Consider the following 13,892-nt stretch of genomic DNA (forward strand, 5'->3'; position numbering starts at 1 on the left):
TGTGTTTTATTCAAACCATTATCAATGGATACCGTAGATAATTTCACAAAATCTAAAAAGCGTTAGAAACTCGATAGTGTCGTTTTAAAACTGAGGTTAAAGAAGTCTGTGATTGCCATCTTTATTAATTAATAAGAGGCTTGTTCGATTGAAATCCATCTTTGGTCCAGAAAATATTTATTTATATAATTATAAGAATTCTTGTGGCTATTGCTCAAAGAATTCTTTGGCGGCATTTTGTACTTCTTTGTCCGACTGAAAACGATTACCTTTTAACGTCTTTTTCAGTGGTCCAAAGATGTGAAAATCGCAGGGTGACAAATCAGGACTATAAGGTGGATGCTATCATATCCTCCATTTCTTTCGTTGTAGACCTCGTTGCTCAGAATCGGAAGAGTTATAGGCGTGGTTCTTTGGATCATTCTTACTAGCGCATAAACAAAAGAAAAATTGGGAAGAATTAAAATTAGGAGATGATAGCTACTATAGTTAAATCAGAAACACTGAATAAATAAAATAAAGAAAAAAAGTAATAAAAAATTGGCCTAATAGGACGCCATCTTGTCTTTTTTCGAGAGACAAAGAAATCTCTTAATTACAAAATACATAATATATAGCAATAACAGGAAACAATCATCTTGTATGTCCCCTCATCAAACCTGTTTGCAATTATTTATAAGTCATCCAAGAGACAAGAAGATTGTTAGAGAAGAGTTACATACAGATTCAGTGTTGTATATAAAAAAGTCATTTATAATAAAACATGCAGAACAAATAACGGGATGTACCCCCTCAAAAAACACTAACCCTGCACTACACTGTGTATATGTAGAAGAAAAATCAAAATAATGTGATACGTTTCCTTTGTCATATTGACCACCAAGCGGAAATATTCATCATACTTGTTGTCTGCTGTTACAGTGCTAGTCAAAAGTATAAACGCGTTTGCAAACTAAAAATAACTAGAGAATTCACTAAACTAAGCAAAAACAGAAACTAAATATTAATCTATAAACAACGCTTTTGCAAATTAAAAACAACTAGAGAATTGACAAACGTCAGTACGGACTTTTGACTAGCACTGTGTATATAATGCACTTTTGATCACAGCTGATCAGTTAGATACAAAAGAAAAATATTCAGCTGAAATAATAAAGCCAGGAGTACCGTTTTTTTTTCAGTAATCAAATATATTTCGGTATGTTTATATCATCATCAGTGATAGAAATTTGAGATTGCGGCCATTAGATTGAAATAGTATGTAAAAAATCCTCGAACAAAAAACAAACACAGCATCATGTTAAGTGGAATTTCTTTTTTAAAAAACAAACATTGGTTTAAGGAATGAATAACAATTCCATTATCACAGGACACTTTAAAAAAACTTTATAATATATTAGAAACGTTGAAAGCTTCATTATCATTGATAGGTACAATGTGAAACTTTTTTTGAAAAACTTGCTCAGCAATCATGAGTTATTAGCGGCATTGTAATACGCTTTAAAGGGAGCGAAAATTGAAACATCAAAGGGTTGCAGTTTGTTACTACAATGAAGAGGCAGAATCAGTATGATTACACCATTATCTTTGCCAGTTGAACAACGTGATGTTACGTGACTCTCGTGATTGTCGTAGCCCAGTATGGAAGGGGTTTCAATAATTAAATTGATGCCTAACTTGATTAAGTGTTTCATAATGTCGACAAACAGCTCGCTATTCATCCATCCACTTGGATTTGCCAAACCCAGTGTGTCAGGTGGAGGTCCTGGTGCCATATGCTCCTTATAATATTTCCTTGGAAAAACCATGACAAGGGACAGGAACATACCATTCGCACATACGACACATGTGGTAATAAGAATACGCCTTTCACTGCTAGTACAATTCTTCAGCTATTTTACACCTCTCTTAAATTTCTGCACTGTTTTATAGTTTCATCAACCTTCTATATCGTGATATTATTATCGTTGATAAAATTCGTTTTTAATCGCCATAGCATATGCCACCTTTCGTGCTTGAATGGCTGTTAATCCGTAACTCATTTTGCTACAAGTTTTGATATGATCACACAAAAAATTTCCTGTTCCTTTGAAAACGCACGTCGTATAATTGCATAATTGCTTCCATTCGATCATTATCTGGATTAGTACGTTTTTTGCGACATATTTTTGTAATGTCTGAAATTTTACTCCGTGTTCAACGCAGAAATTCCCAATGATTTTTCGTCGGAAACATCTTGTACGGCACTTGCCGTATCATCGGGGTTGAATGTCGCTCGATTGCTTGGTTTTTCTTTGCACACCATATCTATAACAAACATAAACTATATAAAAATTAATTTCTTACCAAACAGTTTTTAATGAATTAAACAGTTTTTGCAGAATTGAATCTTGGCGATAAATTTGAAAATTATTAGATTGTCTTATTGTGTACCATATCTCATTGTGTACTACTCTCCCCTACCTAACTTTTTTTAATATCTTTTTATCCTTTTTTACGCTTGTATAGCCAAAACAAACAATCGTTCTTGGTTCATCCTTTATCTTAAAAAAGCTATAGATACAAAGTTTCACCCTCACAACGTGAAAATTTTCTCTATTATACAGAACTTCTAATTAAGTTTAAAATAATTTATAACAGAACATTTCGTCTTCAATATAGTTAAACTATTTCTGAGGAAATCTTTCTTGTAATACATTAATGGCGTATTTGAATGTATATTACAATCTGTTTAAGGGAAGTTAGTGTTCTATTGGCCCAATTTTAAAGCCGCCCTTAATAAAACACTGAAACTACTTAGAATAATCGATTGAAATCAAAACATTTTTAACTTTTTAGAATATGTATATTCGTGTTCGATGTTTTATCTATGAAATAAATATATCTATAGGTTTTGTTGTACACTCAACTTTAACTGAAATTGTAATTGAAGATATTAAAAACTATTTCTGAAATATTAGATGTTTAAGTTTCCAAAAATGAGCCTTTCGTGCCATGAGTATCAACAAGTGCGTTTAATCTAAATGAAATATTACTTTAATGTAGTTTTTTCTAATTTGAAGAAAATTTCCATTGATAACTATGTAAAGGAAGTAGTAAGAGTGATCCACATAAGTATATAATGGTCAAGGAGTTTTACAATTGATATTTTGCAGTACCATAACTTCATAATGTGTCTTCAGTCGAGGTATCCAGGCTATGATCTACAAAACGTGAAAAACAATGTATAATTACAAACACTTCTTGTGTTTACATTATATTTTACTCGGCTACAAAGTGAATATAAAAAACTTCATATTTAAATAATATATAGAATTGCTAACCAATGTGGATTTTCACAAAACTTTATTCACAAGTAGGGGAGGATGAGGCATTGTGAACCATCTAAGGAAGATATGCACATACTGTTAAACCAGAAATGATTTTGTTTTGTTTAATTAATTAGGGACGTTCATTAAACATTTGACTGTCATTTAGTTGCAATTGAAACATAATTTATTTAACGTATTTTCAACAAAAAAATGACAACTGACTATATGTCAAAAGTTCACATTGCCCCATAGGGTGGGGCAATGTGAACTACTGAGGAAAGTCACACTATTTCATTATCTAATGGCTATGTTTGGTAAATAAAATCAAGTTAAAAGAATTTTTTTATTAAAAATACTTAGAAAACCGGTAACAGAACATTAGTAAAAATAGACACATGTTATATTTATTCAGAAATACAAAATTCACACTGAAATTCTTCATCATCTTCTGGATCTATTCCCGCACATGCTTCATGAGCCCATTTCAGACAGGCCGAGCAACGTACCCATCCTTCTTCATTGGCTGATGAGGAGAACCACTCGTTACAGTAAAAACATTCAGCATCTTCACCATTGCCATCATCTTGTACTTGATGGTTACATTTATTTTTTTTCTTTCCCTTACCATCTTTGGAAGGACAAACTTTTATTTTTTTGTTACTTCTTTCACTATCTTCGTGCTTATCATCATTTATTTTTTTCTTAGCTTTTTCCTTTTTCATTGTTTCTATTGCCTTCTTCGTGTTTATTTCAAGTTCTAATTCTAGCTTATACGGACTAGATGTCAGTACAGCCGTTTTACCTTTTTTGGATTTCCTCTTTGGTTCCATGAATTTACTTCTCTTTGGCAGAGGACGAATGTCTTTAGGGCTGTTTGCTCCAAATGAAGTTGTTGCTCTATTGTGTGCAGGGGAAATTGTCAATTGAAAATCGTTACCAGTATGAAGCTTTGCAACTGAGGTTGAAGCAATTACCTCATCTTGACTTAAGTGAGGCTCTGCGGTTGAAGTTGAAGGAATTGCCTCATCTTGACTTGACACTGGTAGACTATTATTCTCCAAATCTCTTTCAGTCGTAGCAGATGGTGCAAAATCGAGGTCTGTAAATATATTGGGATCATAAGGTACTATCCCACATTTTTTAAAAGCGTTAATAGCAGTCAAAGGTGTTGCAGCTTGTAAGAAAGCCTCACCAAAAATTTTAGAGATTTGGAAAGCTGTTACCACTCTGCCTGGGTTGTTATTAAGAAACTTTTCTAATGCCATATCATAATATCGTGCTAAAGGAGCCATGACACCAACATCGGTTGGCTGCATTCGATGGGTGGAATGTGGAGGCAAACAAATGATATGTACATGTTTTTCCCTAGCCAAATTAATTACTTCTATGTTTTTTGTATGGCTGCTGTGTCCATCCAAAATCAATAAGATCGGATCGTCTTCACTTGGTTTCGTTTGTTGAAGAAAATGTTGAAACCATATTAAAAAGAGTTCACTATTTATCCAGCCACTATCGCTACAGGCGAATATTGAACCTGGAGGTGCACCAGCTTGGAGTTCAACTTTCATTCTCTTTCTTGCAAAGATTAACATCGGCGGTATGAAGATTCCTGATGATGACATGCAAATAACGGCTGTTGTTATTCCACTTCTATCAGCAGAAGTAAGCCGTCCAACTTGTTTCCGTCCTTTATGCGCCAAGATTTTACTATTACATTTGGGGACTGTACCTAACCTGTTTCGTCACAGTTAAAAACACGCGTTGGATTGACATGTTTAGAATCCAAAGTAGCTTTATACAGATCAAAAAATTGTTTTACATTGTAACGATTAAAAGCTTCAGCTCTTGCAGCAGATGTTGATTCGGGTTTACGTAATGAAAGCCCTGGGTGCCGTTTTCGAAATCCGTACGCCCAATCTAAACCTGCAAGTTTGTTTGTTTTATTATATGGATGGTCTATGTTATTTTTTTCGGCTAACTGGAAAGCTAGGTGACGAAGATCAAGCAAAGTAATTCCGTATAAACGCTTCTCCATATCTAAGATATAATTATACAATTCTTCTTCCTGTTCCTTGGTAAAAACCGTTTTGTAGAAACCTAGACCCTTTTCGTCAGGAGAAATTCTTGTTACTTTTTCTTTGCATCTGCGAATTAACGTTGCTTTCGGGATACCATAAACTTTACTAGCTTTTAAATAGCCCATTTCCCCAGCTTTAACTGTCCGGATAGCATTCTTCAAGGCAACAAGAGACCAGGATTGTTGCTCAGTTTTCCTCACATAATTTCGTACCATTTCTAACTGCAAAAGAAGCATATAATTAAAAAAGTGTCAAGAAAATATAATGGGGCAATGTGAACCACTCCTAGTCCACGTTGCCCCATGCGTAGTACACATTCAAAATATGGAAATTAACTTACCAGTTCACAACGTATCAAAAGCAAATCTTAATTATTAAAAGCACATTTTACAAGTAACACCACAGTATCAAAAAGTTAAAATAATCATGTCTACTTACCGAGAAATCTTTAGCCAAAAGTAGTAAATTCCTTAGATCAGCAGCGACGAAACACGTGTTTTTAATTATAACACGTCTGAACGTACTCCCCGTGCGTTCACACTCATACTAAAAGTAGATAAGATGTCTACGCATATTTGTAGTAGCATAGTATAAAAACTGTGGTAGTAGTTACTAGATGCAGTGTTGCCAATTTTAAACAAAATAACCGATGTGGTTTACATTACCCCCATGGTCCATGATGCCCCATCCTCCCCTATATTTATTTTTAACAGACTGTTCAGGTGTTTTTATTTAATTAAACGCACTAGTATAAATGATTGATATAATTGTTCCTATAGCAATGGAGATTGTAAACTATTATAAAATATAAATAATAAATTCGTAGATACTTTTAAAGTCTTTCTTATTAAAAACCAAATCTAATATCTGTACTTTAAACTAATCTTAAACTCCAGTCAAAATGATCTCGCCAAAAAAACGAGGCTCAGTTCGGCGATTATCGCAATATGTTGTCTGAATACAATAAGTAATTGAGGACAAAAAGAAAATCGTAGAGAAGACACTGCTAAGAGATATAATATAGTGCAGAAATTCAGAACAAAACACATAAGAGCACACTAGACTGGAGAATATAACTTATAGTTCTAGGGAAAACTGGCATGTAGCAAAAGAAGTGGTAGATCAGGATAAAATTAAATGGGCGATGAACTTAATTGAGCCACATAAATCACCGAGTCCGGACGGAATTTAGCCGATACTCATACAGAAGGTTAATGACCTGTACATAAAATTATGTTTGATACTACAGGCTAGCTTAGGGCAGTGGTAAGTGGTACATATCAATAGAATGTAGGATCATTATAGCTTTTGTAACTAAACCTGGTCCAAAATTGTTACGATCAGAAGAAGGATGTGTTCCTATGCTATTTAGATTACCAAAAAGCGTTTGATCGTGTCCAACACCACAAGTTAATGCAGATCCTCAAGAAAGTTGATATAGACCAAAAAGACATAAGATGCATTGAAAACTTGTACTGGCATCAAACGGCACAGTTAAAAATAGACAATTCTATATCCAAACCCATACATATAAGAAGGGGCGTTCGACAGGGATGTGTGCTTTCCCCTCTTTTATTTAACATTTATTCGGAAGCCATATTTCAAGAGTCTTTGGAGGATGCAAAGATGGGAATCAAAGTGAATGGAGTATTGATCAACAACATACGATATGCTGATGATGGTGTCTAATTTGTGACAACATAGTCGATCTTCAACAACTTGTCACTATAATCGGAGAATACAGTAAACGAATGGGATTAGAGATTAATACCAAAAAAACCAAATTTATGATCATCTCCAGAAACTTGGATGCACTTGAAAACTCCACCATAACACTGAATACTAAGTCCATTGAAAGAGTGAGTAAATTTAAATACCTGGGATCGTGGCTTTTTGAAGACGGCATCGGACAGGGAGGTAAAATGTCGCATTGAGCAAGCTCGACAAGCTTTGGTAAAATTCAAGAAGGTACTGACTTGTTCAGAGTTCGATCTTCAACTGAGACTAAGGTTTACTAAGTGCTACGTGTGGTCAGTGCTGCTATATGGCGTAGAAGGCTGGACACTCAAAACGAGGGATATAAACAGATTAGAAGCTTTCGAAATGTGGCTCTATCGCCGTATCCTAAAAATACCATGGACAGCGAAAATCACAAATATAGATGTCCTTAAAAGAATAAACCAAGAACGCCAACTTTTCGAAACCATCAAGAAAAGGAAAACGGCGTATCTAGGTCACATCATGCGAAATGAAAAATACCAGTTCCTCCAACTTATAATCGAGGGTAAAATTGAAGGCAAGAGAGGAATGGGACGCAAGAAAATGTCCTGGCCTCGAAACATAAGGCAATGGACAGGGATTAACGACATACAACATCTGATACATATTGCAAGAAATCGAGAATTAATGGAAAATGTGATCGCTAACATCCATTAGTGGATTTGCATCTGAAGAAGAAGAACTAAACCTGGCAAAACTGGATTAGTGTAACGTTATTTGTACTGAAGACTCTAGAAAGACTACTCGATAGACACATTAGCGATGGTGTATTCGTTAAAAGTCCGATACCTACATAAGTTACAATATGTATATATTCACTACGTAAACGGCAATGCATCGTCTCGTATAGAGAGTGGAGTATGTTCTGGGAAATCGAGAGATAATACTATCTCATACACCTTCTACGAACCAATCACAAGGACGATTCGAAAGAAATAGATGAAACAAGCTGCAGGCTGCTTGCTTGAGAGCCGTGTGATATACTCAATGTTACTGGGGAATACAGTGGCAGTACAGGTTGTCAGAGGCTATCGCAAGGAGTGTCTTATCTCTTCTCTTTTGTAATTTGGTTATAGATGGGTTGATAACTTGACTCAGTAACGACAGACATAGGTTATACGAATGACCTAATCATCTTAGCCACTGTGTTCAAGCGTCATGACCTCACCCTAGAAACAAAAACAAGACCCCTTATGTGTTACGTGTACTCAGTGCTTCTGTACGAAGTAGAAACGGGGACATTGAAGGCGGAAACTCTATCAAAAGTTCAGACTTTTGATCTATGGTTATACAGAACGATTCTGAAGATACCATGGACAAAGTCACCAATGAAGAAGTACCTACAACGGAGGATGAACACAACCCGGATTTGGAACATCGTGAAGGGCCGTAAGTTGCAGAACTTGGGACATATGTTGAGAAATCAAGGCAGATATGAGCTACTCAAATGCATTTTGCAAGGTAAAATTGAAGGAAAAAGGGCCCCAGGACGAAGAAGAAAATCCTGGCTTGTTAACCTGAGAGCATGGTATAGAAAGACCTCGACACAGCTATTTCGTATAGCAACTAACAAAGTCATGATAGCCAGAATGATTGCCAACGTTCGGAACGAAGAGACACCCTAAGAAGAAGGTTTTTCTAACGAATTCAGTGTTTTTGTTGTACAAAATGCCAGTTACTTCTTGTCTTTTTGAGATTAATTTTGAACAGCATGGACTGGAGAAACAAAAAACCAACCAATTGATTTATACAGAAGCAATAAATGTTTGTGAGGAATCCCAAATGCTCATTTTATAAATTAGTTAGTTACTAAATTAATGATGTATGGTAAGAAATTGCGACAAAGCTGAATTTTTACACCACATAAATACAAAAGAAAATGAATTACATTCTCACTTCATTCAGGAAAGAGGCAAAAGTAAAATGAAACTTGTAAATGAAGAACTATATCAATCAACATGGTTTACATTTAAATCTCTGGATTTTTGTGTTAATAAATTTACACCATTACAATTTACAGGTAATTAAAATAATGCCTATTATTACTTGTATCTTGTATCATCAAAATTAATTTTATGTAGGTGCATGTCTATGAATACTTAGGACTTTATTTACCATAAAAGTTTCTTCTTCTTCTTTTATGTAGACATAACACTGTTTTTCAAAGTGCCTCCAGTAAGTTGTCGTTCCATCGTTTTCATGGTCTTCCTATTGGAGAACCGTCTCTTGCCGTTTTTACTACTCTATTAGTTGTCGTTCGACTTATATGATCGTTCCATTCTACTCTTCTATTTCTTACCCAGTTCTTGATGTTCCCCACCTTGCATCTACGTCGTATATCTGTACTTATAGCTCTGTCCCATAGTGTCTTTCAATCTTTCTAAGCGTTTTCATCTCTGCTGTTTCTAACATCCTTTTTGTCCTCTCTGTGTCAGGTCGTGTTTCTACCGCCTTCGTCATTATTCTATTATTGGTCTGATGACTGTTTTGTAAATTCTGCCTTTTGTTTTTTTCCCGATATATTTATTTCTCCATATTGTTTCATTCAGGCAATCTGTGTCTGTTTGCTCTATTCATCTGATCTTCCACTTCAGTTTTGAGCTTTCCGTAGCTAGATAATGTGATGCCTAGATATTTAAACTCCATTACTTGTTCTATTATCTGACCTTTCAGCTCCAATTTACATCTTAGTAAATTTGCTGTTGTAACCATGCATTTTATCATTTTGGGGAAATTGACATGTTAAATTTTCTAGCGGTTATATTAAATTGGTGCAACATATTATGTTGTAAATCGTCTTCACTTTGAGAGAGTAGTATTGCATCGTCTACATAGCAGATTATTTTGTTTTTCTCCCATTTGGTAACCTTTTTTTGTATTATTTCGTCCATAATCAGGTTGAACACTAAAGGAATCTCCCTGTCTTATCCCATTGCCAGCTTCAATAGGATCAATTAGTTCTTCTTCTACTTTTATTGTGTTGTTTTGGTAGATATTTTTCATTTTGATTATTCCTTGAGGTATCTCTCTTGCGTACAATAAGTGAAAAAGTCCTTTAATTGGACCCAATCAAATGCCTTCTTTAGGTCCACGAAATAGATATGCTGGTTTGTTGTATTTTAAGAATTTCTCTTATCTCATTATAAATATAGTGTCAATGCATGATCTTCCGACCTAAAACCTTATTTTTCTATTAGTGTTAATTTCATTCAGTTTATTTGTTAATTGTAGTTTTGTGTTAATTAATTCCTCTGTAATTTTCCGGGTTCGATTTGTCTCCCCTTTGAAGAGAGGTATTAGGATGCTTGATCTCCATTCTTGAGGAATTCTGTTTTGATCCATAAAAGCTGTCCAATTAAAATAGTCCATAAACTTTTTTCTGTAGTAGCTAAAGATTTTCTTCAAACTCCTTCGTTTCTGTAAAAAACCCCTGGTACAATTGGTAGACTAGGAACAACTTTTGCACATCAGCACAGATGTTTTCTGATTTGGAAGACACCGGGACTTGGCTACATAATTTTGATATGTAAAAGTTTACTTCTACTAAAATATTTCTTGTAATTTTGCTGCACATAAAGTGTGTGCTGATTGTAGATTTTTGAAGTCATTACTAGTTTTGTAAAAGATATATATTTTTATACTTATGACAAATGAATGAATGGAAAAGTATTTTTGAAGTCTGTAGCCATACTGAGGTATAGTCAAATTTACAATATGCCACACTAAAGAGGGATCCCATTAAAGGCATCATAAAAGACAGTACATTAGACTCAACAAAAAACAGATGTTCATGGTAGGAGTGTAAGTACCTAACCATCTGGATGGAGTTGAAGTGGCAGACCCAAAGGCTAAACTGTAAAGGGATAAACATTCTCAATAAAACACAATAAACTTAATAAATTTATTTATTACAAAGTCCTGTTATTAAAACAAGAAAATCTTCCTCTCTTAACCTTGTTTCTGAGCCAATTCTTTAGCCTTGGCTCTCTCTAACTTAGCAATACGAGCAGCAGATTTGGATCCAAGCAAACCACCACCCCAGTGCCTCCTGATTTCATCAACACGGTCATTGAAGTTAGTTTTAATTACTTCCAAAAGTTTGTTAAAGTTGGACCTAAAAACAAAACAAATATAATTTTGGTAACAGTATTTAATATTTTTTAGAATGATTGGACTTTAAGATTAAACAGTATTTCAACCTAGATCTCCTCACAAACATAGGGAGAATTTTATATGCATAACCTTCATGATTTCATTTTAAGAAACTTATTTCTGTTTAAACAAATTACACAATATATATTTTTTAAGTTTAGCTCAGAGTCAAGGTTCTTCATTTTAAAATGTCTCATTTGAGAGCTCAGGTGAAGAAATTCAAAGCATCATAGCTAATTGTTAACTCAAAATCTCATTTTGAAGAAGTTATTCACAATTTAACAAGTTATAATTATATGTTTTAAAACTAACATCTGCAAAAAACAACATATGAGAGAGATGAAATCTGATTTATCCAGTTGTAGTACACTGTTTGTTACTGTTTTACTGAAATGTATGATAAATGTAAACCTACCTGTCTCCAGAGTCAACTTGTGTAAGAGCTACAGCTGAACAAGTCTTGCGCCTTACAAGAAGTCCAAGTCTTGCTTTACCTTTAACTATGCAGTATGGAACACCCATTTTCCTGCAAAGGGCTGGTAGAAACAGAACCAACTGAAACATAAAATGCAATTCATATATCCGATTTAAGTAAGTAATACAAACATTTATACTGTTTTAGATCAGTATATGTCATGTCTTCATTTTAACAATATTTCTTTTTGAAGAAATAGGTCAGGTGAAGAAATTCAAGAGCATCATATATGTAATTGAAAATTCACACCTCAACTTTGCATCAATCAGGTGTTCATATCTATTTAGTGTTTTAATCTACAACATTCTATTTATATCCTACATTATGAGGATATAGAAACAAATATAAACATCAATTTGATCCATCCACATTCTAATTGACAGAATTTGTTCTTCTTTTCAATTTTTTTAATGTATTAATAAAATAGATTTGAACTGATCTATCACTAGTGAATTTAATAAAACAAAATTTATGATAAAAACAAATTAAATATTTCAAACAACCTTTCTGGACAAAATAATAGATTTTTTAATTTTCTTACCTCAATTGGGTCAACATCATGTGCAATAACAACCAATTGGGCTTTTTTCTGTTCAATCAACTTAGTAACTGTATTGGCACCAGCCTTCAATGTGTTTGGTTTCTTAGCAGGTGCCTCTTCTTTTTTGGCAACCTTAGCTTCAGCCTTAGCCTTTAACCTATTTTTCTTTTGAAGGGCTGTCTCAGGCCTGTATTTTTCCAAGACTTTAAATAATTGGGTGGCTGTAAAAAAAGTAGAAAAAATAAAATCAAAATATTGAAAACAATTAAAAACGACCCATATATTGTTAATAAAACTGCAAAATTTAATGAAAATGTATGGTATGCAGTACCTGTTTGTTTGTCAATAGTTTGAGAAAATTGGTTAATTGGTGGTGGAACCTTCAATCTCTTTTGCAGTACAGCTTTTTGTCTCTGAATACGAATGTATTTTGGCCATTTTACAAATCGAGATAAATCACGGGGAGGCTGAATATCCTGGCCTAAAAAATAATAGTACAGGGTTACAAAATATAGATGTTTTTAAATAAAATTACATACCAATTCCAAAATTTCTAGGCCTCTTTTCAAAAAGTGGGTTAACTTCTTTTTTCTGTTCAACTTTTTTGACTGCAAGAGGAGCTGCAGCTACTTTCTTTCCTACCTTCTTCTTAGGCTAAAACAAACAGCTCGTAAATATGTAGATAATATTTATGCACACCACTAAATATAAAAAATATACTTCAGGCAATCTATGGTGGTAGAAAAGTTATCTTCAAGAAACTTCTGATAGCAAATACTGGTATCATCATGGTATTAAGACATAACCTCAAATCAATATTCTGAAGAATTACCAAATACACAAAAACACTAAATATTAAAAAAATAAGTAGATTTTAATAAAGCTATTTCAAATGCAGGTACTGAATGCACTCAAATATTTGTTGAAAACAGCACTTGGTCCAAAAACTAATCAAAACATTTGGTAACCTGTCATCTTAATTATGTATTTAACAAGTATATATAAACTTATAAGAATAAATATGAAATAACCAATCATGTGGAAAATACGTACTTTCTTTTGGACCATTTTGGAAAATAAATCCTCAAAGGATGTTTAATATATTAAAAAAATTAATTGTACACCACAGACAACCTCACTTCGGAGTAGCTGTCAGTGGAAAAAGAGCGCAAGCGTAGAGAAACAATCTGACCAACAGTTTGATCAGTTACTGATTGGATTTTGAATTGTAAAACATAATATTCAATAAATATTCAAAGAAATTCAGGCAAACATACAGTTCAATTTAAATAAAATTTATTGTAGAGATCTTTATAAATAATTGATATCTTTAATAAAATAATTTGGATAGATCGATATAAAGGAATGTTAGAAAGACTAATAAAAAAATATAATTCGCAATAAAAACTGCCTAAAATTATAGAAAGTTTTTGCATATTCCATATATTATTTTAAATGTAAATGGCTTTTGAATTTTTTGAGTTTGTATAAGGTCTGCTATATAGTGATTTTAGTGATATTATATTGGTACTTTTCCGCCAACATAAATTTCCAAA

At 33.6% G+C, this 13,892-nt stretch overlaps 1 protein-coding gene and 1 non-coding gene across 2 annotated transcripts; both read right to left on the minus strand.

The window, feature by feature from the left end:
- Positions 1-11,057: 11,057 nt before the first annotated feature.
- Positions 11,058-13,547, minus strand: RpL7A (ribosomal protein L7A). Its single transcript, XM_072539667.1, has 6 exons — positions 13,390-13,547; positions 12,876-12,990; positions 12,668-12,817; positions 12,337-12,557; positions 11,736-11,875; positions 11,058-11,282 (listed from the first exon to the last, which is right to left on the minus strand). Exons 1-6 carry the CDS (start codon positions 13,402-13,404, stop codon positions 11,117-11,119), a joined length of 807 nt encoding a protein of 268 aa, XP_072395768.1. The 5' UTR covers positions 13,405-13,547; the 3' UTR covers positions 11,058-11,116.
- LOC140449269 (small nucleolar RNA SNORD36) lies at positions 11,478-11,556 on the minus strand. Its single transcript, XR_011951776.1, has one exon. It is a non-coding gene; the product is annotated as a small nucleolar RNA SNORD36 (small nucleolar RNA).
- Positions 13,548-13,892: the final 345 nt, after the last annotated feature.

The sequence above is a fragment of the Diabrotica undecimpunctata genome, chromosome 8 (assembly GCF_040954645.1).
Source record: "Diabrotica undecimpunctata isolate CICGRU chromosome 8, icDiaUnde3, whole genome shotgun sequence".
Lineage (NCBI taxonomy): Eukaryota > Metazoa > Arthropoda > Insecta > Coleoptera > Chrysomelidae > Diabrotica > Diabrotica undecimpunctata.

What these genes read in the sequence shown, in the direction of transcription:
- RpL7A (XM_072539667.1), bottom strand. An exon ending in GCCTAGAAATTTTGGAATTG is followed by an intron (nt 12,818 to 12,875) that starts GTATGTAATTTT and finishes ATTATTTTTTAG; the next exon opens with GCCAGGATATTCAGCCTCCC. An exon ending in CAAGTTGACTCTGGAGACAG is followed by an intron (nt 11,283 to 11,735) that starts GTAGGTTTACAT and finishes TTTTGTTTTTAG; the next exon opens with GTCCAACTTTAACAAACTTT.